At 40.2% G+C, this 27,246-nt stretch overlaps 1 protein-coding gene across 1 annotated transcript; it reads right to left on the bottom strand.

Moving 5' to 3' along the window:
• Positions 1 to 11,600: 11,600 nt before the first annotated feature.
• Positions 11,601 to 19,635, bottom strand: CDX4 (caudal type homeobox 4). The gene is made up of 3 exons (XM_027095583.1): positions 19,137 to 19,635; positions 12,968 to 13,113; positions 11,601 to 11,807 (listed from the first exon to the last, which is right to left on the bottom strand). The coding sequence occupies exons 1-3, from the start codon at positions 19,633 to 19,635 to the stop codon at positions 11,601 to 11,603; spliced, it is 852 nt and encodes a 283-aa protein (XP_026951384.1).
• Between the last annotated feature and the right edge of the window lie 7,611 nt (positions 19,636 to 27,246).

Here is a 27,246-nt window from a genome sequence, read left to right as displayed (position 1 = left end):
GCGGAATGCTCTGTAGATATTTTTTAAGTGTAGGTGGTCTAATGTGTCATTTAAGGTTACTGTTTACTTATTGATTTTCTGCCTAGATGATCTGTCCATTGATGTGAATCGGGTGTTAAAGTCCCCTACTATTATTGCATTATTGTCAGTTTCTCCACTTATGTCTGTTAACATTTGCTTTCTTTATTTGGGTGCTCGTTTATTAGGTACATATATGTATATGATTATTATATCCCCTTCTTGTATTAATCTTGCTATCATTATATAATGCCCTTCTTTGTCTATTATTATAGACTTTATTTTAAAGTCTATTTTGTCTGATATGAGTTTTGCTACCCCAGCTTTCTTTTCATTGTCATTTGCACAGAATATCTTTTTCCATCCCCTCACTTTCAGTCACCCTATGTTTTTGATTGGAGCATTTAGTACATTGACATTTAAAGTGATTATTGATAGGTATGTACTTATTGCAATTTTGTTACTTGTATTCTGGTTGTTTGGCCCATCCCCTCTATTTTTTTCTTTTTCATTTATTTTCTTCCTTTGCAGTTTGATGATTTTTCTTCTTCTTTTTTAAAAAATGTTTATTTATTTGTTTGTTTGTTTATTTATCTGGCTACACCAGGTTGTAGTTGTGGCATGTGGCATATTTAGTTGTGGCATGCGGGATCTAGTTTCCTGACCAGGGATCAAACTCAGGCCTCCTGCATTGGGAGCATGGAGTCTTAACCACTGGACCACCAGGGAAGTCCTGATCATTTTCTATTTTTTTCTTTTTTTTTTAACATCTTTATTGGAGCATAATTGCTTTCCAATGTTGTGTTAGTTTCTGCTGTATAGCAAAGTGAATCAGCTATATGTATACATATATCCCTATATGCCCTCCCTCTTGCTTCTCCCTCCCACCCTCCCTATCCCACCCCTCTAGGTGGTCACAAAGCACTGCGCTGATCTCCCTGTGCTCCGATCATTTTCTTTATTGTTATGTTTGAGTTCCTTTCTTGCTAATTTTGATGTATCTAATGGAGGTTTTTGATTTGTGGCTATCATGGAGTTCATATAGTTGACTTGTAAGTATATCTACTTCTTTTTAACTTATAGTCAGTTAAGTTCAAATGCATTCTAAAAGATCTACATGTTTTACTCCTTTCCCCCATGTTTTGTGTTTTTGATGTCATATTTTACAAATTCATGTCTATCCACTGTTTACTGTAGTCACATTTGATTTTATAATTTTTGTCCTTTAACATTTGTGCTAGCTTATTTAAGTGCTTGATCCACAGTACTTACTACATATTTACTTTTACCTGTGGGATTTTTTCTTTCCTATAACTTCTTATTTTTTGTTGTAGCCTTCTCTTTTTCACTTAAAGAAGACCCTTTAACACTTCTTGTAAGGTTGGTTTAGTATTGATGAACACTTTTACATTTTGCTTATCTGAAAAGCTCTTTATCTTTCATTCAATTCCAAATGATAACTCTGATGGATAGAGTAACACAGTTTATAGGTTTTTCCCTTTCAGCACTTTAAATATATCATGGCACTCCCTTCTTGCCTACAAAGTTCCTGCAGAAAAATCAGCTGATAACCTTATGAAGTTTCCCTTGTATATGGCTATATTCTCTTGATGCTTTTAAAATTCCTTCTTTAACATTTGCCTTTTTAATTTTGATATATATTGTGTGAGTCTCTTTGGGTTCATTTTGTTTTGGACTTTCTGTACTTCCTGAACCTGAGTTTCTGTTTCCTTCTTCAGGTTCAGGAAGTTTTCAGCCATAATTTCATCAAATACATTTTCTGCCCCTTTCACTCTCTCTTCTCCTTCTGGTACCCTTATAATATGAGTGTTAATATGTTTGATGTTGTCACAGAGATCCCTTAAACTATCCTTATTTTTAAAAAATTGCTTTTCTTTTTTGTTGTTCTGATTGGGTGATTTCCACTTTTCTATCTTTTGGATCACTTGTGTGTTCTTCTGTATCACCTAATCTGCTTTTAATTCCTTCTAGTGTATCTTTTTTTTTTTAACATCTTTATTGGAGTATAATTGCTTTACAATGGTGTGTTAGTTTCTGCATTACAACAAAATGAATCAGTTATATATATACATATGTTCCCATCTCTCTTCCCTCTTGCATCTCCCTCCCTCCCACCCTCCCTATCCCACCCCTCCAGACGGTCCAAAGCACCAAACTGATCTCCCTGTGCTATGCGGCTGCTTCCCACTAGCTATCTACCTTACACTTGGTAGTGTATATATGTCCATGCCTCTCTCTCGCTTTGTCACAGCTTACCCTTCCCCCTCCCCATATCCTCAAGTCCATTCTCTAGTAGATCTGTGTCTTTATTCCTGTCTTACCCCTAGGTTCTTCATGACATTTTTTTCCTTAAATTACATATATATGTGTTAGCATACGGTATTTGTCTCTCTGTCTGACTTACTTCACTCTGTATGACAGACTCTAGGTCTATCCACCTCATTACTAATAGCTCAATTTCATTTCTTTTTATGGCTGAGTAATATTCCACTGTATATATGTGCCACATATTCTTTATCCATTCATCCGATTATGGACACTTAGGTTGTTTCCATCTCTGGGCTATTGTAAATAGAGCTGAAATGAATATTTTGGTACATGACTCTTTTTGAATTTTGGTTTTCTCAGGGTATATGCCCAGTAGTGGGATTGCTGTGTCATATGGTACTTCTATTTGTAATTTTTTTTTTTTTTTGCGTTACGTGGGCCTCTCGCTGTTGTGGCCTCTCCCGTTGTGGAGCACAGGCTTTGGACACGCAGGCTCAGCGGCCACGGCTCGCGGGCCCAGACGCTCCGCGGCACGTGGGATCCTCCCGGACCGGGGCACGAACCCGCGTCCCCTGTACCGGCAGGCGGACTCCCAACCACCACGCCACCAGGGAAGCCCTATTTGTAATTTTTTAAGGAACCTCCGTACTGTTCTCCACAGTGGCTGTATCAATTTACATTCCCACCAACAGTGCAAGAGGGTTCCCTTTTCTCCACACCCTCTCCAGCATTTATTGTTTCTAGATTTTTTGATGATGGCCATTCTGACTGGTGTGAGATGATATCACATTGTAGTTTTGATTGCATTTCTCTAATGATTAGTGATGTTGAGCATTCTTTCATGTGTTTGTTGGCAGTCTGTATATCTTCTTCAGAGAAATGCCTATTTAGGTCTTCTGCCCATTTTTGGATTAGGTTGTTTGTTTTTTGTTATTAAGCTGCATGAGCTGCTTATAAATTTTGGAGATTAATCCTTTCTCAGTTGCTTCATCTGCAAATATTTTCTCCCATTCTGAGGGTTGTCTTTTGGTCTTGTTTATGGTTTCCTTTGCTGTGCAGAAGCTTTGAAGTTTCATTAGGTCTCATTTGTTTATTTTTGTTTTTATTTCCATTTCTCTAGGAGGTGGGTCAAAAAGGATCTTGCTGTGATTTATGTCATAGAGTGTCCTGCCTATGTCTTCCTCTAAGAGTTTGATAGTTTCTGGGCTTACCTTTAGGTCTTTAATCCATTTTGAGCTTATTTTTGTGTATGGTGTTAGGGAGTGATTTAATCTCATACTTTTACATGTACCTGTCCAGTTTTCCCAACACCACTTATTGAAGAGGCTGTCCTTTCTCCACTGTACATCCCTGCCACCTTTATCAAAGATAAGGTGACAATATGTGCGTGGGATTATCTCTGGGCTTTCTATCCTGTTCCATTGATCTATCTTTCTGTTTTTGTGCCAGTACCATACTGTCTTGATTACTGTACTTTTGTAGTATAGTCTGAAGTCAGGGAGCCTGATTCCTCCAGCTCCGTTTTTTGTTCTCAATATTGCTTTGGCTATTTGGGGTCCTTTGTGTTTCCATACAAATTGTGAAATTTTTTGTCCTAGTTCTGTGAAAAATGCCAGTGGTAGTTTGATAGGGATTGCATTGAATCTGTAGATTGCTTTTGGTAGTAGAGTCATTTTCACAATGTTGATTCTTCGAATCTAATAACTTGATAAATCTCCCCATCTATTTGTATCACCTTTAATTTCTTGCATCAGTGTCTTATAATTTTCTGCATACAGGTCTTTTGTCTCCTTAGGTAGGTTTATTCCTAGATATTTTATTCTTTTTGTTGCAATGGTAAATGGGAGTGTTTTCTTGATTTCACTTTCAGATTTTTCATCATTAGTGTATAGGAATGCCAGAGATTTCTGTGCATTAATTTTGTATCCTGCTACTTTACCAAATTCATTGATTAGCTCTAGTAGATTTTGGGTAACATCTTTAGGATTCTCTATGTATAGTATCATGTCATCTGCAAACAATGACAGCTTTACTTCTTCTTTACCAATTTGGATTCCTTTTATTTCCTTTTCTTCTCTAATTGCTGTGGATAAAACTTCCAAAACTATGTTGAATAAGAGTGGTGAGAGTGGGCTACCTTGTCTTGTTCCTTATCTTAGTGGAAACGCTTTCAGTTTTTCACCATTGAGGATGACGTTGGCTGTAGGTTTGTCATATGTGGCCTTTATTATGTTGAGGAAAGTTCCCTCTGTGCCTACTTTCTGCAGGGTTTTTGTCATAAATGGGTGTTGAATTTTGTTGAAAGCTTTCTCTGCATCTATTGAGATGGTCAAATGATTTGAGTCTTTTCCCTTTTTTTTTGAATGAGACTGCCTAATGGTTTATCAATTTTGTTTATCTTCACAAAGAACCAGCTTTTAGTTTTTTCGATCATTGCTATCGTTTCCTTCATTTCTTTTCATTTATTTCTGATCTGATTTTTATGATATCTTTCCTTCTGCTAACTTTGGCTTCTCTTTGTTCTTCTTTGTCTAATTGCTTTAGGAGCAAGTTTAGGTTGTTTATTCAAGATGTTTCTTGTTTCTTAAGGTAGTATTGTATTGCTATAAACTTCCCTCTTAGAACTGCTTTTGCTGCATTCAATAGATTTTGGGTCATTGTTTCTCCATTGTCATTTGTTTCTAGGTATTTTTTGATCTCCTCTTTGATTTCTTCAGTGATCAGTTCGTTATTAAGTAGTGTATTGTTTAACCTCCATGTGTTTGTATTTTGTACAGATCTTTTCCTGTAATTGATATCTAGTCTCATAGCATTGTCGTTGGAAAAGATATTTGATACAATTTCAATTTTCTTAAATTTACCAAGGCTTGATTTGTGACCCAAGATATGATCTATCCTGGAGAATGTTCCATGAGCACTTGAGAAAAATGTGTATTCTGTTGTTTTTGGTTGGAATGTCCTATAAATATCAATTAAGTCCATCTTTTTTAATGTATTATTTAAAGCTTATGTTTCCTTATTTATTTTTATTTTGGATGCTCTGTCCATTGGTGAAAGTGGGGTGTTAAAGTCCCCTACTATGAATGTGTTACTGTCGATTTCCCCTTTTATGCCTGTTAGTATTTGCCTTATGTATTGAGGTGCTCCTATGTTGGGTGCATAAATATTTACAATTGTTATATCTTCTTCTTGGATCGATCCCTTGATCATTATGTAGTGTCCTTCTTTGTCTCTTGTAATAGTCTTTATTTTAAAGTCTATTTTGTCTGATATGAGAATTGCTACTCCAGCTTTCTTTTGCTTTCCATTTGCATGGAATATCTTTTACCATCCCCTTAGTTTCAGTCTGTATGTTTCTCTAGGTCTGAAGTGGGTCTCTTGTAGACAGCAAATATATGGGTCTTGTTTTTGTATCCATTCAGCCAATCTGTGTCTTTTGGTGGGAACATTTAGTCCATTTACATTTAAGGTAATTATCAAAATTTATGTTCCTCTTTCCATTTTCTTAATTGTTTTGGGTTCGTTATTGTAGGTCTTTTCCTTCTCTTGTGTTTCTTGCCTAGAGGAGTTCCTTTAGCAGTTGTTGTTGAGCTGGTTTGGTGGTGCTGAACTCTCTCAGCTTTTGCTTCTCTGTAAAGCTTTTAATATCTCCATCAAATCTGAATGAGATCCTTGCTGGGTAGAATAATCTTTCTTGTATGTTTTTCTCTTTCATCACTTTAAATATGTCCTGCCAGTCCCTTCTGCCTTGCAGAGTTTCTGCTGAAAGATCAGCTCTTAACCTTATGGGGATTCCCTTTGGTGTTATTTGTTGTTTTTCCCTTGCTGCTTTTAATATGTTTTCTTTTATTTAATTTTTGACAGTGTGATTAATATGTGTCTTGGCGTGTTTCTCTTTGGATTTATCCTATATGGGACTCTCTGTGCTTCCTGGACTTGATTAACTATTTCCTTTCCCATATTAGGGAAGCTTTCAACTATTAATCTCTTCAAATATTTTCTCAGTCCCTTTCTTTTTCTCTTCTTCTTCTGGAACCCCTATAATTCGAATGTTGGTGCATTTAGTCTTTTCCCAGAGGTCTCTGAGACTCTCCTCAGTTCTTTTCATTCTTTTTTCTTTATTTTGCTCTGCAGTAGTTATTTCCACTATTTTATCTTCCAGGTCACTTATCCGTTCTTCTGCCTCAGTTATTCTGCTATTGATCCCATCTAAAGTATTTTTCATTTCATTTATTGTGTTGTTCATCAGTATTTGTTTCATTTTTAGTTCTTCTAGGTCCTTGTTAAATGTTTCTTGCATTCTGTCTATTCTATTTCCAAGATTTTGGATTATCTTTACTATCCTTATTCTGAATTCTTTTTCAGGTAGACTGCCTATTTCCTCTTCATTTGTTAGGTCAGGTGGGTTTTTATCTTGCTCCTTCATCTGCTGTGTGTTTTTCTGTCTTCTCATTTTGCTTATCTTACTGTGTTTGAGGTCTCCTTTTTGCAGGCTGCAGGTTCGTAATTCCCATTGTTTTTGGTGTCTGTCCCCAGTGGCTAAGTTTGCTTCAGTGGGTTGTGTAGGCTTCCTGGTGGAGGGGACTAGTGCCTGTGTTTTGGTGGATGAGGCTGCATCTTGTCTTTCTGGTGGGCTGGTCCACGTCTGGTGGTGTGTTTTTGGGTGTCTGTGGACTTATTATGATTTTAGGCAGCCTCTCTGCTAATGGGTGGGGTTGTGTTCCTGTGTTGCTAGTTGTTTTGCATAGGATGTCCAGCACTGTAGCTTGCTGGTCGTTGAGTGAAGCTGGGTGCTGGTGTTGAGATGGAGATCTCTGGGAGATTTTCACCATTTGGTACTACGTGGAGCTGGGAGGTCTCTTGTTGACCAGTGTCCTGAAATTGGCTCTCCCACCGCAGAGGCACAGCACTGACTCCTGGCCGCAGCACCAAAAGCCTTTCATCCACACGGCAACCAATGGATCACTGAAGAAATCAAAGAGGATATAAAAAAATACCCAGCTATAAAGAAGTGCCTTTTCCTCCTCCTAGCGGTATCAAAAGAGATTGAACTGGGAACATAGCAGCATCTTCCCCTGCCAGCGTGATGTTGGAGGAGGCCTGTCATTCGTCAGAAATTGAACTCTGTTGTATGGTCAAGCCCAGCTGCAAAGAAGTTGGGAAGTTCCTTCTAGTGTATCTTTCTTTTCAGTTATTGTATTCTTCTGCTTTCACTGCTTCTTTTTTGTATTTTCTAGTTCTTTGCTAAAGTTCTCTTTGTGTTCATCTATTATTTGCCTGAGTTCACTTAGCATTTTTATGACTATTGCTTTGAAGTATTTTTCAGGTAAATTATTTTCCTCTGTTACATTAGGGTTTTTTCCTGAGCTTTTATCTTGTTCTTTCATTTGAAACCTATTTCTCTGTTTTCTCATTTTGTTTAAGTTTTTCTGTTTGTCGCTGTGAAATTAGGTGAAATAGTTACCTATTCTGGTCTTAAAGGCATATCTTTGTGTGGAGGCATCCCTGTGCAGTCTACAAGTGCTTAGTGGCTTATTGGGAGAGCTGGACTTGAGGTGATCATGGGCTACATCTTCTCCCTGGGTACACTGGCCTTAGTGGGAGATAGGGCTGGAATCAGAGGGGCCAGAGACAGAGCCAAGTGTGAATTGGGGATTCTCCTAGGCTCAATGGTGGTCACTGCCATATTGGAGTTGTGACTGGGGCCTGAAGGCTTAGGTTTCACTTTTTCCGTGGTGTGTGTGTCTTTGTTAGAGGCAGTGTTGGGGCCAGAGGGGTTGGGGCCACACTACTGAGCAGGCTCTGCTCCTTCCCTGGTGTATGTGCACACTGGCATTGGCAGTCTCCACCCTAGCTAGGGGCAAGGCTATGGCCCAAGCTGGCTCTGCTCCTTCCCCAGTGAGTGCATGTGCATTGGCAATAGTGGCCTCCATCTTAACAGGGAGGAGTGCTAAAGCAGGAGGGGCTGGAGTGGTAGCCTGGTGCAGGCTGTGAGGCATGCTGAGGCAGTGCTGGCAGGCTGGCAAGAGCGCCAGGCAGCTTTTCAATCTATGATATCCATGCTGGGACTGGGAGCCAGCAAATCTGTGTGTGTTCTTCAAGAGTGGAGTCCTGGTTTCTTACATCTTTCCATTATGCCCCACTGGTTTTCAAACCAGATAATGGAGCTTGATTTCCCAGTGTTGGACCCTAGGGCTGGGATGCCTAATATGTGGCTTAAATCTCTTGCTCCCCAGGGAGGATCCTGAGCCTTCTGGGTCACCCACTAGCGATGTAGGTCCTGACTAACTCACTTCTCCTCCCTTCCTACTAGACTCTGTGGATCTTTCATTACAGCCTTGGTTGTAGAAGAGCCACTCTTCTAGTCTTCAGGTCATTCTCCGTGAGAGTTGCTGTTTATGTAGTTGTAGTTTTAATGTGTTTGTGGGGGGAGGTGAACTCAGGGTCTTTCTACTCTGCCATCTTGATCCCACCTCTGACCAGTGCTTCTTTTTCTATATGATGTGAATAGCTACTTTTACTACCAAATCACAATATTGGTCCTGAAAGAACACAATATGGGACTTATTTGCCTTGAGTTGACACTCGTACTTCAAGATTCAATGTCCACATATCTTGGCCTCTCCCTACCCTCCAAACCCATCCTCGTTTTATGAGAGACTCACTGACTATCAATTATTGGTGTCCCTCCTCAATAGCACACTCAGACGTGAGTATAAAAGAAAGTGATCCCCACCTGCGGGCTGAATCTAAGTTATCTAAGGTGACTATCTCCATAGACTAACTCCTCTAGTGAGTTCCTCCCTTCTGTATTGTTATTACAGTTGCAACCACTCTGTTGTACTTGTTTGCAGCTTTCTTAAGACATAGCTGACATATGAGAAACTGCATATATTTGAAGTATAAAAGTTGATATTTTGATATATGTATACACTCATGAAACCATCACCAGAATTAAGATAATAAACATGTCTACCACCCCCCACACCAATATTCCTCATACCCTGTTATAATATATCCCTCCCTCCCACCACCCAACTCCCTTGCAATCTCCTCTTGCCCTTCTTGACTTGGTTTGGTAACGTTAAAGTGTTCCAACCCAGGAAAACAGTTAGATTCTCTGCATCTGAGCCAAGAGTAGAAGACATCCCTTGGGCCTTGCTTCCTTCCTCCTTTGAAAAGAAGTCAGACCCTCCCAAAGACTTATGTTTGCAGCTGTACACAAACAACTCTAGGACTGGATCAAAGGCCTTAAGTAAGGAACTAGGAGATTGAAACACTTCTATAAGTTGCAAGTAGGATCTAAAGTTGCAAATTACTTGAAGATAAACTAAAGAAAGATTTGAGGTGAAAGCATGTTTCTTAAGGAAACTTCTATTATAAAATACCACACATTTGAAAAGTAATGAAAAGAAGAAAATCTGCATCATCCCACTACTCTAGCTGAACACTGTCAGTCATTTGGCATGTTTTCATTCCTGACTCTTCTCCCAACCAGAAAAAAAATTCTTTATTGAAACTTATTTTGAATGCAATTTTTGAGTTTTTGTGTTTAACTTTTTCTCTATATACCTCCAGCGCACACCATCATAATAAAACCATAAAAGCATGGGTATATATTTTTCTCAGGTCTCAGAGAAAGAATCAACATGTCTTCTTAGAGGGCGTAGCTGCAATATGAGGCTAAGAACAAAAGCTCTGTATTGTGGTTCTGCTAGCAGGTTCTAGAGAATTAGAATCTATAAAAATAGAGAAATGTTTCTTCTCTGTGGAACAAAAAGTTTACAGCAGGAAAGAACAACCCCCAGGGAAATCCAACTGCTATAGCCAAAGGTATACATTTTTTTGGGGGTATTATGGATGAGAAGCTAACTTCTGAGTGTACTTTGAATGTACATAGACAAGTACACTCAGAAGTTAGCTTCCTCATACTTATAATTCCCACTTTCCCTTTACTAGTTTGGAAGGACTCATTTATTGCTGATTTTCTATGTTCAGCAATCCAGATGGCCTGTTGACCAGTTAACATGTAGTCCACCCCATATTTATTGGAAGCAGTGAAATGGAATAGCCACCCCCTTTCTGAGATTTTCATAAGGAGAGGGAGGATAAATTTCTTACCCTCAACCCAAGAACAGGTAGTTATGCTCAAGATTCTATTTTCTTAAGAACGTCAAAGGTGTGTTTTGAAAAGGAAAGGAAAGTTGTGCTCTGATCCTTTGCCTACTTTAATCAAAATTTCTTTTAAACCATGTTAATTTTAAATGATTCAGAGTTCATCCTCTGGCCACTTTGATATGCAAACAGTGAACGGGACCAACACCACAAACTCCAGGCAACTCCATTCACTGCAGCCTAAGTTGTGTGTTTGTAACCTGTAAACTGCAGTTTCTTGGGCCGCACTGCACTGACATGATATAATGTAGGTAAAATTGAACAGATTGAAGATGATGGCAATGAGAGAAGCTATAGAACATACACTGTCCTTGTGCTCATGTTCAATCTGACTTCTGTTTCACACTCTAACAGTAAATGGAGTGGAGAGACAGAATAGGGGAAGGGTTTATTCTGTGTGTTAGAAATCTGCCCTTTCTAATGATTCAACCAAGCTGGCCTGTATTATTCTAGTCTGATTTCATTGTTTTGGCAAGATTTGAAACTGACACTGCAGTTTGAAAGTTCTGAGATAATTGATGCCAGACGAGTGTCACCAAGGGATGAAAACTTTTAAAAAATTTATTATTTTTATTAACAAGTGACTATGGATTCAGAATCACCTCCTGATGTTTTTAAAAACATTTGTCTTGTTATGAAAACGCTGTTAGCTTTTGAATTAAACATGTGAGAGTTTAGCTAGAGTTAGATAAATTTCTGCTTAACCTTTTCCCCACTCCCAAAAGATAGCATCAAAAGACACACCCAAGCATCAAATGACAAACATAAGTATACATATACAAACATGCATCCTGGCAGAACTGTTTTTTACAGCCTGTTCACAAGCAAATTTCTGAAGTTGTGAATAGAGTTCAAGGGCTCGCAATTTTAGCTTTTAATTATACAGCTTATCACCAAGCTCCCTGAGTGACTGACATAGCATAGCACACAACAGTTTTCTGGGGATAGTTCCTAACAGTAAGTGACCCTTGAATTATCTTCAACCCATGGCGCATCCACTTGTTCTGAATACTGCCTTACAAGGAATTACATAATGTTGCAACTCCCCTGCTGATATCTTAGAGACCAAAAAGACAATGCTAAAGGAAAGGCACTTTCCATTTCTCTTTGCCTTTCTTTCATTCAGAGACTATGACCTGAGGTATCTCAATAGGCTGAAATCCACGGACAGCAGATGGGGTGGTGAAAAAAGTGTTAGGTAGTTCCCCAGGGCTGATGGAGCCAGAGTCACTTTGCACTGAGCCTCTACTGTTCTCAAACTGGGATATTTTCTTTTTGATCATCTTTCTCTCCTTGGCTCTGCGATTCTGAAACCAGATTTTCACCTGAAACACAAAATGCTTTGGATTTAATGGGGCAACATACTGAATGCACTTTTCAGTCATTGCTGATATTGTTCAGGGACTCTAGTATTTACAAAGTCCTTTCACATGCATCGCTTAATTGAGCCTCACAATGACCTTGTGAAGTATGCCCATTTAACAACAGGTTTAAAAAAGGCTGAGACTCAGAGAGGGAAAGTATCTTGCATGAGATGAAACTGAAATCAAGTCCAAGGCCTCAGACTCTGAATGCAGTGCTCTTTATATTATACCTCACCCACCATCTCTGTTGTGCAGGTAGAAATAAATAATGATAGAATGGCAGATGCTGAGCCATGGTGATAAAAAGGGAGGGATTTAAATAGCAAAGGTGATTATGATCTATCATTAAAAGAAGTTAGGTTGTTAAAACAGAACTGGGTGAACAAGGGTGATGAAATACTATATCTCTTGCTGTGATACCAACGTGCCTTCATAAATGGTTGAAATGCAGGCTTCTTGGGATACAACAATACATTAATGGACTTTACAGTTCTAGAATCTTATGATTTCCAGGTTTACTCCTAGACCTAAGTAAAAAACAAATCAGGTAGTTATGTAATGTCAAAATCTGGGTGAGTGGAAACCACTGATCCTTGCCATGATTTAATCTTTACTGAGTACCCATAGTAAGCTAAATTTGAGGCAGGAATCATAGGATTACATAGACCACAGAAAATTAAATTCCTACCCTGAGTAATAGAAAAACTTGCTTCAGGTAGCAGCATTGGTGTTCATTTACTGTTACAGTTTGACTGATATGAACCAGATAATTGCCATGATTGACAGATTTCCACTTCACATATTGATTATGACTACTTGGGGAACCATATCAAGGTTTTGCCCTGACTGATCAATTGTATGGGAGTTTTAATCCTTCTCATCCCCCTACATCCCCACCCTTGCTTTCACACCTACACAGTGCCCACCACATTCAATTATTAATAAACCCATCAACCAACGGTACTAAACTAGGTGGTCCAGTAGGATGAATGTGGGCTTTAGGAGAGCTTTGAGAATGGCTTGGTCTTCTGTTTTGCTTCCACTCTTAGTTACAGACTTCCCTAAAACCTTAGCTTATTGAAATGCTTATATGAAACGTGTTAGATGTACTTCTGGTGTACCTGTCTCTCAGAAAGGCCCAAGTTGACTGCCAGCTCTGATTTTCTCCGAATGGTGATGTATCTGTTGCAGTGGAATTCCTTCTCCAGCTCCAACCTTTGATGATCTGTGTAAACCACACGATACTTTTCTTTTGTCCTGGTTTTCCCTGTTAGGGGAGAAAGCAGTGCATTTAATCATATTTTGCATCTTTGGAGATTGTTTTGGTTGGAGGAATCATAGTCATTGTTCCTACCCTTAGCTATTACTTTCAAATACAAAACAAGTACATTTTTTTAACCACATATGTCATAAGTCCATTTCTCCATTAATTACTTTGTCATCTGTGGCTATTTTACATATATATATATATATCATACCTATATATATCAACACACCTATCACACCACCATTGATATACTGTTACACCAAAGCATTTTAAAGCAAACAGTTAAGCCATGATTTTCATTCCCTTCACACTAACATATGGGAACAGCATTGTCATTGTCAGTAGTAGCAACATTCATTATACATGCACTTCCTTTTATATTGATATTTTATGCAGTTCATTTATATTGTTTCCTATTGAACCTCTCACTTACCCTTTCAAATTACACAAAATGTGTCTTATCCCCATTTTGCAGATAAGGAACCTGAGGCTCAGTGTAGGTAAGTAAGTTGCTTTGTGCTAGTGAGCTGAGGAGTGGGGACCCAAACACATACCCTTGGCTCCCAGTCTGGTGTGCCAAATGTTATTCCTGATTTAAACATGCTGGGCAGCATAAGAATGGCCCAAGTGAGGCAAGCTGCTTTGTGATCCTGACATTCTAATTACATATACATTCTAGAATTTCATTTGGATAGTAATTTAAAAAGAAAACATCTATTGTCACTTAGATTCTGTTCTAGGATAGCCCCTATTACTTATTAGAAAAAATAGTTTAGTTTTCTGGGGAGAGTCTTAAACAAATTTTTATTCCCAAGTGGATAATGAATGGGGGAAATAGGGGGTGTTGACTTTAGCAGAATAAAATGGGTATTCTAGTATTCTTTGAAAGGATATACAAACATTTGCTTTGTGTTACAACGTTTAACTAATTTCTCATGCCCTCCTTCAAATAGAGTTTTATTCCTCCTTTCAAATTTTCCAAAGGTGATTAGGAAGTTTCTCTTTCTTTTCCATTTTTCTAACCCCCTCCAGGATCTTCATCCTTTTCTCTATGGCTTTTGGCAAACTCCTTCTGATCTTCCCTGGTTGTTTTTGATGTGAAGTTTTGGGGAGCGATCTGTAAGACAAAGGTTTCTTTAAAGTGTTTCCCTAAACTCCATTGAGGTGTTAAGATGCAGCACAAGCTTAACAAAGGAGCTACATAGCATCAGATCCCATCCTGAACCCTCTTTACATTCAGGAACACCAGCAAATTGGTTTGGAATTTACAAGCCCTAAACAAATGTCAGACACTCTTTCATCTCCAGGAAAGAAAAAAAAAAAGGGACATGAATGTAGAAACAAATTCTAGATGAGAGATATGTTTTAGGATTAACTCATGGACTAAAGAACTAAACAAAACTTTCCCTCTTAAAAATGGAAAACAATGAATCCCAGTCAATCTGTCTCAGAGGCTCAAATTTTAAGCTGGTTTTCTTTTTTGTTTGTTTGTTTTTTGTGGGTTTTTTTGTTGTCAATTTTTAAAATTGAAGTATAGTTGATTTACAATATTGTGTTAGTTTCATTTGCAGCAACGTGGAAAGACCAAGGGAATATTATGCTTAGTGAAATAAGTCAGACAGAGAAAGACAAATACTGTATGATATCACTTACATGTGGACTCTAAAATATAATACAAATGAATGTATATGTAAAATGGAAACAGACTCACAGATACAGAAAACAAACTTGAGTTGGTTTTCTGAATTTAGGAAACCAAAGGTCTGGCACTTGGTATGTTACAAAGGCAGAATGTATATTTGAGGTCACAGTGAAAACATTGAGGTTTAATTTATTTCCAGAACCTCAAATCTTAGAATCAAAATATATCTTTGAAGAGATGTTCCCTAAAACCCTTCCTAATCCCAAAGTGACTAAGTGTTTAAATTCTAACTTGAGGCAGAAGTTAAAATTCAACTTGTGTGTGTCTGTTTTCCGCTCTTTGATAATCAGTAAATATAACCAGACTTCAAGAACTCTGGAAGGTTGCAGTTCTTCCCCACCCCCATTGGTCATAAATTCCCCTCTTGCAGTTTCTTCTGAGGACAATAAAGTCAAGACCAGGCCTCTTTATTTGCCATGAAAATCCTCACCCTTTCCGGCAATATAACCCCTGAAGAAAGGAGGAATGAGGAAGAGCCAAGCTGCATATCAAAGCCATGCAAAGTGTTAAAAAGAGTCTGTTGCCCCAATCTAACAGATAAGACCTCAAACCTCAAGAAGACATAGATCAGGGGGAAATATTGACTGCACATTTAACAAAAAGAAATGAATTCCTGTTTCCTGGTGCTCCTCTTGTGTCCCTGCTCCCAAACTGTCTTCTTTCCACCCCTTTCATTGCCTCTTCCCTTAAATGATGAAATCTGATTGAATGGATTTTGGACATTTTTCTAGTAGAGTATAATGCCATATTGCCATATTAAAACATCAACAAAGCACTAAGAGCACTAGCTTTTATTGTTCAAGCTATTCTCTTCTCCCAGAAACTACATTTCTGAGGGTGAGGGAACCCCTTCTCTGGTGCTATTGTGGGTTAATTTAGGAAAGTAACAAACCGTAAGTTGTATTACAGGGCTGCTTCATAGCCCTGTGGTGGGGATTTCACTGCCTCCGCCTGCCTAAAGCCTTGGACAAACCTCTGTAGTTCCCACTACCTAGAAGACAGTATCCCTACAGAGTTTGCAAACACATGTCACTATATATGATGACTCATCATCACCCTAAATGTGCTCATTTGAGAGACTGGCTGTGAAAACACTGTTAGGCAGAAAAGCACTCTCCAAACCTAGGGGTTATGATGATGATGACAGTGAGGGTAAAGAGGATGAAAACCAATATCTTTCTTTAGGGAGTAGAGTGTAATTGACACCATCATGATGACTTTCCATCTGATGGTAATCTTTTGCTGCTTTTAGTTAAAAATTGCATCTAAATTCATTCATAAAAATTGTCCAATTAAATGATCAAAACAAAAAAAGATAATGATAAGCTTCAGGAATTATTAAGTAACTCATTTTCTGAAGGGTCCTAACTGAATAAAATCTTTTATGTATAACTTCCTCAGTGTTTTGTATTTTGTCCAGTGGGTTAATCATAATTATTCAAAGTCACTTCCTTCTCTCCTCTTCTTTCCCACACCTAAAAAGAAAGCCCCTCTCCAGCCCTACTTAGGTTACCACCTTGCCAATACTCATCCAAGGTTACAACTCTGGGTAAAAAAAAAGCAAAAAATGAAAAAATTCCTAGCTGTAATGCACTGACAGTATTTAAAATACGAAAATACTGAACTTTCCCCAGAATCTTTCTATCAGCTTCCTTTCCATATAATTTTTAAAACCAGAAGTGTATTGGAACAGAATACTTAGGGAAAAAAGTAGAAATAAAAATATTTCATTTTTAAATCAAATCACTTAGTGGACATTCATTTATTCTGTATGTCAGTCCCCTTTCTCTCATTTGAAAATCAAATATGACAATAATCACTATGAAATGTTTTCCAATTGTCCCCTAATATGTGTATTTTTGTTTCTTTAACTTAAGGCTATTTTAAAAACATTCATCAGTGATGGAAAGAGCTTTCATTTGATTACCATAATCAGGGAGGGGTTACTTCAATTTTGTAGTTCATCTATTTTCTTCTCAGCTGTAAGTCAAATGTTGTCCTACGATACTACAGAGTGAAGTAGAAAATTTAGGAGGATCTGACTTATTCATTCATTTAACAAATATTTGTTTAACACTCACTATGTACTAAGCATACAAATGGGTGTCTTTTTGTTTGGAGTGATACAAAGAAGTGATCAACTTAATTTTTTGTGGGGTTCATAACCTGAGATCCGTGGAAGGGCTTCAGTGGATCCATGAATCTCCCAAAATTATTCAAAAAATGACATGTGTGTGTGTGCATGCGCATTTGCGCCTTTGTGCATTTTTCTGGGGAGAGCGTCCATACTTTTCATCACATTCTTAAATTGTTGCTAAATATACACCTTAGGCTACAAGAATATAATAAAGGGGTACTTTTATAAGACATTAAAATGAAATGGAGATTGAATTTAATAAAGCCCCATCTATAGGATAGGCTGCCAGAAGTCAATGGGGTACCAAAATCATTCAATTTAGAATTTCTCATAGAAGTTGGAGAGAAAATCTTGTGAAGGTGGCATGGTACACCCAGGTTTCAAGAGTTAGCCACCACAGAGCAATTTAGTCTCTTCATTCACCCACTGATGAAGACACCACAGAGCAATTTAGAGTCCCTTTCTAAACTTACCCAAAAGAGAGAATCTGACAAATGCAAATGAAAGACTTTTAAGCAGAGAAACCCATCATATTTTCTCTCATAAACAGAAAATTCATGACTCAAGATAATTTATTTTATCTTGTCCTTTTCTTCCCATTGTTCTCTCTTCCAAACAACATACTAGTGACTTTCCTCTTCTAAAGTATTTCAAAACATAATCCTGAACTGGGAGCAGCTACTTTTCTGGCTTTTGTGTCTTTTGCTGATGGTTAGGGCTTAGTGAATGGATGTTAATTACAACCCTAAGATTAGATATAATAACAGCCCTGGGAATACAACACCCTAACCTCATTTTCTATTCTCTTTAGCCAGCCAACCCACTCTTATTTCAAAAAGCAATATGCAGACTTACTTCCAAACACTTTAAAGCTAAGTATTTAAGCTCAACTCTTAATTTGGGATTGCTACCCCAGTAATGTCCTAATCAATTGGAACTATCTCCTCTGGGCTGAGTCCTCTTAACGGTGAAAGTTGGTCCCATCCCACCCTCCTGCTTTTGCTTTTTTTAGGGAGAGAAAAAGGGCAGAACCGTGAGCAGAAGCATAATCATTGTGGACAAATGCTATTGAAATGTCATTTCTTCCCCAGAGGGATGAAAGTGATAGAGCTGAATTTTACTAATTTTCTCTAATGACAGGGAGCGATAGGTTGGAATAATAAGAATGTGATAAAAGAACAACTATAGCTGAAAACAAACATCTCCCCGCCTCCCTCCTCCACCCCCTGTCCAAGATTAAAGCAGAGTACCCACTTCCCCCGCCCCTGGCTCCCAGTAGCCGCCCACCGGCTTGCTGGCAGGAGCGTGGGTAGGCATTAGGCTGGGATCTCTGGGCTTTCCTATGTGTGGTGACAAGCCTGCATCCAGCCCCTGCACCTCGATACGTCTACCTGACTGTTAGGAGGGCTTTAATCACTTTAATCTTATTGATGTGGGGCTGATATTCGTGCACGCACAGGGGATGTTAGGGTTGAGTAGCTTATTATGTCCCAGTGGTGTACTGTAGCTTTCTCACAGCCTCTATGCTTCCATTGGTGGAAGGGAAGTTGTAAGAAGGCATTGGGTTTGAATCCAGCTTGCCTCTGTCAGCTTGGGCGAAAGAAGCTGGAGCTTCCTTGAGAGTCCAGGGTGACCAGGTTGCTTTGCCACTGGGACCTTCGTGGCTAAACTGGAAGGTCTGTTGCCAACCAAGCAACATGAACCTAAGTTGAGAACCACCAGCTTTGAGGGGGAAGCCGACCTGCCCAGATGGAGAAGGGTTTGAAATGGAACGGGCAAGCAGCAGTGATTGAGCACAGGGACACGTGGCTGTCCTCTCCTCATTCACCCACTGATCTTCCCCGTGCATCTGTTTTCCCATCTGGGCAACTGCAGGGTTGGATCTTGACCCTTGTGGATCAACATGCCCATTGTCCGCCCGGTTGCTCCCTTGACTGATCAGAAAATGGTGAAAAAGTCCCCTACGGTCGGCTTAGTTCCAAGCACCATGCTCTGCTTTTGATCAGAGGTACAAGCGAAGGAGGTCTCTAATGGGCTGGGGCCCTGGGCAGCAAGACACTCAATGGTCTCCTTAGCTAAGCTGTCCGGGGAGAAGCCTGAGGAGTAGGAGGGCCAGAAGGCCAAGAGAAGTAGATGAGAAGCAAAGGAAGGAAAAGTTTGAGAGCATTGGAATCGATTACTCACCAGTCACCTGCACGGTCTTGCGCATCCACGCATAGGGGCTGTGGCGGCTTCTGTTAGAACTGGCGTCGGCGGTGCAGGCGTCGATGGGGAACAGTGATCCGCCGGCTGGTGTAGGCAGGCTGCTACCGCTGTTTCCACCCGCTGCGGGTTCCAGGTTGCTGTATTCCGGCGAGCCGAAAGCAGCAGGGCTCGAGGTCATGTCGTTCATGGGCACCGTGCCCATTGTACTGGACGGCCCGGGGTACACGCTCCAGTCTTCCCGAGGGGGACTATAGGGTGACCCCCAGGCCCCCAACGATGGCCCGTGAGGATCCATACCGGGCATATGGGGATACCCCATATAGTGCGCATAAGACGGAGCCGCTGCGAAGTTGGAGGCTGGCATCGGACTCCCACCATCCCCAGTGGCGCCAGCCCCGGCTGTGCCACCTCCTGCAGGGCTCCTGAGAGTGCCCGAGTACATGCCCGTTTCTTTTTCCAAAAGGCAGCTTCTGTACATAGTGGCTTGGGTATGAGAAAGGAGCTCCCTAAGCCATCCTGAAGTCCCTGTAAGGCCCCAACCCGACTTTGAGAAGCGGTAGGGAACCAGTAAGTTAGGCCGTAGCTGTGCTGCAAGCTCCTCCGCGCCCCTCAGACAACTCCATCGGCGTTTCCTACCCTGACGGTTTCCAGGTGACTGGTAGCCCGGTATAGATGGGCCCCCAATGGCTGGGCTGACGTCAAGGGGCTTTAGGCTTTTACATAGCATTTGCATTCAAATGAACGGCCATTTCACTTTCACAGCGACTTGTTCACTCTACACTCCCTCTCCCAGAGCTCCTGGGCCTTTCTATCTCATCTTTTTTGCTTTTCTCCATCTGGTCCCATAGCACTAATTTTGCGCTTTTGGAGGCAGAAGGGAGCTCCTCCAGAGGTTTCTGAGCAGCTCCCTCCAAAGTGAGATGGAGACGTGTAGAATCAGGGCCAAATCCTGCTCTTTGGTCCTTACCCCGCGGTTTCTTTACGCTGATCTTCCCGCACCCAGTCTGCATCCTTGGTATCCCCTCTGCCCACATTCCCTGGCATGGGTACTCCACATGGCACTGGCCCATGATACCCTTCTCCTCATCGCCCCCTCCACCAGGAGGAGAGCTTTGTTTCTAAGGACAGAGATTCATTTCACAGAGATGCATTTGTAAAACATCCAATTAATCCGGCCTGCCATCTACTGGAAAGTAACCTTAGGAAGGCAGAGCAGGGATGTTTGTCTCTTGTTCACTGCTTTATCCCCCGTGTCTACAACAGTCCGGCACACATTAGGCACACAATAAATTGGATGTTTTATAAATATGCACAAATTAAAGAAAGATGAAGAGAGGAGGTTATGAAAAAAGGAAGGAAAGAAGGAGAAGACCCATGTGGGTAGTGGGCTTTTTAATTTCCCTTTCAGTTCACTAGTCTTGCTTGGGTGTCTCTTTCTGCCAGTACTCCAAGGAGTCAAATTCCTGCAGTCTCAAGTCCAGGGCAGCTGAAGCTCCCAACTTTCTTTCACACTTGAGGAGACTTCCTTTGTAAAGCTCCAATTGTTGAAAACGACATGGACTTGCCAGTAGATGCCAGTGAACTCAAGATTTTGCTTCAAGAAGCCAGATCACCTCCTGATGACAAAACCAATTTGTATTGCAGGATTCCTTCTCACCCACATGCTCCCTCACCCCTTCCCCCTCCCAAAGCCTACCACAACCTTTAGTTCAGGCTGTGCTCCTATTCAGAGAATGTGCTCTTCTATGAAGTCCAACACAACATGGCACCTCCATTAACTAATCCCTCTTTGGCTTTGGGAATATCACTTCACTTCTGGGAGTTTCAGGGTTTTCCCCTGTGTAATAGGGATCCTAACAGTGTCTGCATTTACAAGGCAGGATTTCCTGAGATGATGTATGCAAACTGCTTAACTTAACACTTGGCACACAGCACAGGACCACTGTATTCATTAATTTACTCAACAAATATTTATTGAGCGCTAGGTGCTATTCTATGCATGGAGACATCAATGGTGAACAAAGCCTTTGACCTTATTAAACTTATATTCTCAAGGGGAGAAATACTAGTAAATAATTAAATTTTGTGTTATGTCAGATGATAATAATCAATGTTGTGAAGAAAAAGAAAGCAATTAGGAGAATAGGGAATGCTGGAGGATGTTGCAACTTAACAAGTGGTGGTCTGGAGGACCTTACTTAGAAATGATATTTAAATAAAATATAGAAGTGATGGAGTGAGCTATGAGGAGAGGATCCAGACAGAGAGAACAAGAAGTAAAAAGTCTGTCTTCTATTGAAGAAGTAGCAAGAAGGAAAGTGTGGCTAACAGGTAGATGAGGTCCAAAAGCTAATGGGGTAGGTCATTTTTAATTTCTAAGTTTTTACTCTAAGTGAGGTAGGGGGACAATGTAGGGTTTTGAGTAGATGAGTCACATGATTTGACTTAAGTTTTGAAAGGATTGCTCTGGCTACTGGATTAAGAATAGACTGTAAATAGGCAAAATAGAATCAGGCTGATTAATTAAAAGGCTATTGCAATAATCCAGGTGAATGGCATTGGGGATGGAGAGAAGTGGTTGAATTCTGGATATGTTTTGAAGCCTGCTTTGGAGAAGGAGAAGGAAAAGAAGGAATAGAAGTAATTGGTCAGCAAAGACTGATTAAAACCAAGCACTGGGGAGAAGGGACTAAGGGACAGGAAAGTCACATACCTATAGGCACTTTTTGCTCATGATCTCATTTAACCTTCACAACAGCCCCATGAGTTACTTATTTTCACTCCCATTTTAGAGATGAAGAAACTGAGGCTCAGAGAGGTGGCATGAGTATTTAAATGAACTACTGGTGTATAGTAGAGCTAGGTTCCCATCCTAGGCAGCTCTGATTGCAAAGTTCATGTTCTTAAATTGGAACCAGGAAAAATGTACAACCTCAGGGCTGGGGCCTGGGGCCTGGCTTCTATTTTCTTTGCCTGCTCAGGCTCCCAGGCCCAGCATTCAATCCTTTTCATAACATAGACCCAATACCCTTGCATTATTGTCTTTCAGCTATTCTATCCTGAGGCAAACTGGTCTACCTGACATTTGAAAAGCTATATCAGGATGAAAGCATATGCAGGAACTTTAAAAGTAAGCTAATGCAATATTATCATCTTACCTATGAGGAAACTGAGGGCATGAGTAGGGAAGGTATTCCTTAAGGCAGTGAACGACAGAACTGAGATTCAAACTCAGGTCTGTTGACTCCCAGACCAACACTCTTTCCACTAAAAACTGTATGCTTGCTTATGCAAGTCCCTTTGTCTAGACTGTTTTTATGCATAAAAATGTTCAAATTCTCCCTCTTCTTCAAGGCTCAGTTCAAATGTCACCTCCTCCCTAAAGCCCTATGTTGTGATACTCTCAGAAAGCACTCTTCCTCTTGTCTGAATCCCATTGTCAACTCCCCTCCCCCACTGACTAATACTATTCTTGTCCACCTTGGAGTTACTTAGGGTCTTATCTGAATTTTTTTGGAATTTGAGCACATTGAAAGGGTGTGAGGAGGTGTGTTTGAGCCCTGCAGAGTGGAGTGTCATGCACATGATAGGGTCTCAAGAAATATTTGTGTGCTGAATCAATAAATGACCTTGGAATAACAGATTGGAAATCACCATTTTGACTCAACTTTAGGGATGTCTGGAAGAGAAGCCAGTAAGTACATTGTCCAGTGCTTGGCAGAACTTGGCTTCAGGATTAATTCAGTTTTGTGTTTTTGTTTGTTTGTTTCTGGGGATGGGAGTGGAATGTGGGGTAGGAAGGTGGGAGAGAGAGGTGGACTGGCACGGAGGTTCAGTCTAGTTTATTTGACTGGAAATCTTTATTTCTTTTTTTTAACCTGGAGATTAATCAGAGAGGCAGTCTCACTGCAGAAAGCAGAGTGGCCTGCAGAAAAGTCAAACCCCACAGGCTGAAGATCATGGCCCAGGCTATGCAAGGGTTATTTAACATCACTAGGGAATGATTGCTTAGTTTTTCTCAGACTTAGAGGGGCATGGGTCAAATGGGGCTTCAGTTGACACCCCTCCACTGCCAGGTCTGAGGTGACCCACACAAACCATGTTATTGTAAGGCTTGCAGGAGATAATGAATGTGAGATTGCTTTATAAACAGTACAGTCCACCCGTGATGGGCTATGGGGATCTGGGTAAGCCTTTTCTTTAGCAGGCTTAATGCTTGGGAGGTTCTCACTGCCTGGTAAATATTTTCTAAGCCTGGTCTGTCCTCTCGGGGTTGCCAGAATAGCCCAGGGCTACGCTCCACTGCCATCAAACTTCTCCCACTTCCCTGGCCCAGATTTCAGCTTGGTTCAACCTCTGCAGAGGGACAGGGAGAGGGGAAGGAGTGTATTTGTGTTATGGAGCTTGGCTTCAGTCGTCAGTCATTGGACCCTCGCTACTACTAGGAAGGATATGAAGAATGCAGATTAAGTCTTTCTTACTGACATGGTAACTGAGGCTGAGCATAGGGAAGAGACTTACCTGAGTCTCACACTAGTAATTTATCTGTGGAACTTGGATTTAAACCCAAGCATAATCGACTGAGGAACTCTACAAGGCACTCTACCTATCTCGGCCTCAGTTTCCAACAGGAAAAATGGGACTGACAGTAGAAATCACTCTAGATGGATGTTGGGAGGATTCAGTGCACCATTGGTATACTCAACAAATGGCCATTATTATTGTCATCCACAGAGTGGTTGAGACTTCCACAGGGCATGGACCTACCATGCTTCCCTTAGTCCACATCTAAGCAAGGACAGCATTGAGAGATTGGGGAGAAGGCTCAGAGCAGTTTGGACTTTCCTGCCTATTGGCTCTCAATTCAAGCTTTGCATTCTGGGCTCTGAAAACAGCATCCTTCCACCAACCCATCCTTACCTACCTCCCTGAACTCCTTGGAGCCTTAGTGATGCCAGCACTTGTGCCTTGGACAAGAAAGGAGCCCTGTGTCCTTTCCAACCATCTTCATCATTGTGATGGGCTTTTGTAATTGCAAGGCCAGACACCCTGGAGAATGAGCACTACTAGGCTCTGGGCCTACCCCAAAGTATCGTAGTGGGGTCAGGACCAAGGAGTGTTTTGGAGAAAGGTTAAGGTTCTTTCATGGGAATGTTAATAGGGCAAATACTTGTTGGAGTGGTGGAGGGCCAGGGCTCTGTACCCACCCTGCCCCCAAGGTAAGCTGCCCATTTCTGGGTTAGGAGAACAATAGGAATGAAGAAAGTCTAGGGCTTTGAGATGGAGGCAAAAATACAATATATTGGAGAAACAGGCTTCTTGTGCATTCAAAGGCATCCTCAACTCTGGGAGAGAGAAGGTATGTGTATGGAAGCAAGCAAGGGCTAGTGCTTAATGCTAAGATCCCAAACTTAAGAAGGATATGTCAGGGAGGGGTTTTACAGAAGAGAGAGGAGGAAGGCAGAGAGGCCAATCAAAAATGAGGAGACTACAAACCCAACACTGGTATTAAAGGAGCCTCAGACTGAGTCTGAAAGGATTAGGGTAGGCTGATTCTCTGAAGAAAAAGAGAAATGCAAGTTCCGGCTATCTTCTTAGGGAAAGAAAATCAGAAACCCAGTTCACAAAACATGTACTCTAGGCCAGAACCAGTGCTGGTTCCTTTCCAGTGTGAACTCCCACTAAGGTCATTACAATCAAAAGGAGTAGATTGTATCAGCCCTGTTTTACAGTGGGTGGGGGGAAGGAGGTGAGAATGGAGACTCAATGAGGTTTAGCAACAGGCCCAAGGTCAAACATCCAGTAAGAAGCAGCCAATAAATCACTAGTGTGGCCATAATGTTCATGCAGGGTCTAGGGATCAGGACTTGGAGAATTCCTGACAATTCTATAACAACAAGCCCAGTCGTTATGCCCATATTCACTGAACACAGGATAAAAAGGAAAATTGGCACAAACTATAATGGGAGAGATTTAGATTAGTTCCAAAGAGGAACATGTGCACTATGAGGGCCAGGAAGCACTGTGGTGGGTGAACTAGTTGACGAAAGAAACATGGAGTGTGGCCTTTTTCATAACTCTAGGTGGCATTCTGTGAGGGATTGTTTCAGAACAGGTTGGCTTTGAAGCCAATATAGAGTCACATTAGTGACTGACATTTGATTCTGTAATGAGCATTTTCACTCTAAAAGGTTTGCTTTTACTGTGACCTGCCTTCAGTCCCGTTTCATTATTCTCTCCCATTTGAAAATACCTCTCACATCATCTCACCTTAGTATTTTTTGCTCATTCTCTCACTGGATAATTTCTCCACTGCATTTTCATTCTCTCCTAAACACCTAAACTTCATTATCCTTCATCTAACCAAACTGAGGCCTGTGAGCTAATAATGGTGTATACATATTTTGTATATATATACACATATACATATGAATTAAATAATTATATAACTTTATGAATTATATAAGATTTATAAAATAATTAATAAAATTTATTTTTAAATCAGTTTTAGGTTCACAGTAAAATTGAAAGTACAGAGAGTATACCCCTGGTCCCCTCCTATCCGCAACCTTCCCCACTACACAGTGGTACAATTGTTACAATCAATGAACCTACTTTGATGCATCATTATCACTTAAGTCCATAGTTTTTATTAGGGTTCACTCTTGGTATTGTATATTTTATGGGTTTTGATATGCATCCACTATTATAGTATCCTACAGAATACTTTCACTGCCCTAAATATCCTCTGTGCTCTGCCCATTCATCCCTCCTTGCCCCTAACCCCTGGCAACCACCGGTATTTTTACTGTCTCCATAGTTTTGCATTTTCCAGAATGTCACAGAGTTGGAATCATACAGTATGTAGCCTTTTTAGATTTTCTTCTTTCACTTTAATATACATTTAAGTTTCCTCCATGTCTTTCATGGCAGGGTAGCTCTTTTTTAAAAATCACTGAATAATATTCCATTCTCTGGATGTACCAAGGTTTATTTATCCATTCACCTACTGAAAGACATCTTATTTGCTTCTAAGTTTTGGCGATTATGAATAAAGCTGCTATAAATACCTGTGTGTGCAGGTTTTGTGTAGATAAAAGTTTTCAATTAATTTGGGTAAATACCAAGAAGCATGACTGTTGGATCACACGATAAGAACATGATTAGTTTCAAAAGAAACTACCAAGCTGTCTTCCAAAGTGGCTGTATGATTTTGCATTCCTACCAGCAGTGAATGAGAGTTTCAACTGCTACACATCCTTGCCAGCATTTGGTGTCAGTGTTTTGGATTTTGGCCATTCTAATAGGTATGTTGTGGTAACTCATTTTTGTTTTAATTTGCAATACCCTAATGACAAATGATGTTGAACATCTTTCATACACTTATTTGGCATCTGAATATCTTCTTTGTTGAGGAATCTGTTCAGATCTTTTGCCCATTTAAAAAATCGGAGTGTTCATTTGCTTATTGTTGAGTTTTTCTTATATTTTGGATAAAAGTCCTTTATAAGATGTGTCTTTTGCAAATATTTTCTCCAAGTCTGTGGATTGTCTCCTCATTCTCTTGACCTAGACTTCTGCAAGTTTTTCTTTCATAGATCATACCTTTGGTGTTGCATCTAAAAATTCATTGCCATAACAAAGGTCATATAAGTATTCTCCTATGTTATCTTCTAAATGTTTTAGAAAGTATTCAATTTTACATTTAGGTCTCTTATTCACTTTGAGTCAATTTCTGTGAAGGGTGTAAGGTCTGTTTCAATTTTTTTGCGTGTGAATGTCCAGTACCTGTTTCAATTTTTTTGCGTGTGAATGTTCCAGTACCATTTGAGCAAAAGCTTATCTTTGCACCACTGTATTGCTTTTGCTTCTTTTTCAACAGTGAGTTGACTATATTTATGTGGTTCTATTTCTGGGCTCTGTATTCTGTTTCATTGATCTACTTGTCTATTCTTTCACCAAAGCCATACTATCCTGATTTCTGTAGCTTTATAATAAGTTTTTAAGTGGAGTAGTTCAGTCCTCCAACTTTGCTCTTCTTCAGTATTTTCTTGGGTATTCAGGGTCTTTTTTTCTCACCATGTGAACT

This window comes from Aethalodelphis obliquidens, unplaced genomic scaffold (assembly GCF_003676395.1).
Source record: "Aethalodelphis obliquidens isolate GAN/ISIS:26980383/991018 unplaced genomic scaffold, ASM367639v1 scaffold92, whole genome shotgun sequence".
Lineage (NCBI taxonomy): Eukaryota > Metazoa > Chordata > Mammalia > Artiodactyla > Delphinidae > Aethalodelphis > Aethalodelphis obliquidens.
Note: the sequence above shows the minus strand (reverse complement) of the source record. Positions and strands in the feature narration are given on the sequence as shown.

Coding starts and splice junctions, on each gene's coding strand:
- CDX4 (XM_027095583.1), bottom strand. CDS start 19,635: ATGTACAGAAGCTGCCTTTTGGAAAAAGAAACGGGCATGTACTCGGGC. Junction 13,114..19,136: donor CAAGACCGTGCAGGTGACTG/GTGAGTAATCGA, acceptor CTCCCCTAACAG/GGAAAACCAGGACAAAAGAA. Junction 11,808..12,967: donor TGGGCCTTTCTGAGAGACAG/GTACACCAGAAG, acceptor TTTGTGTTTCAG/GTGAAAATCTGGTTTCAGAA.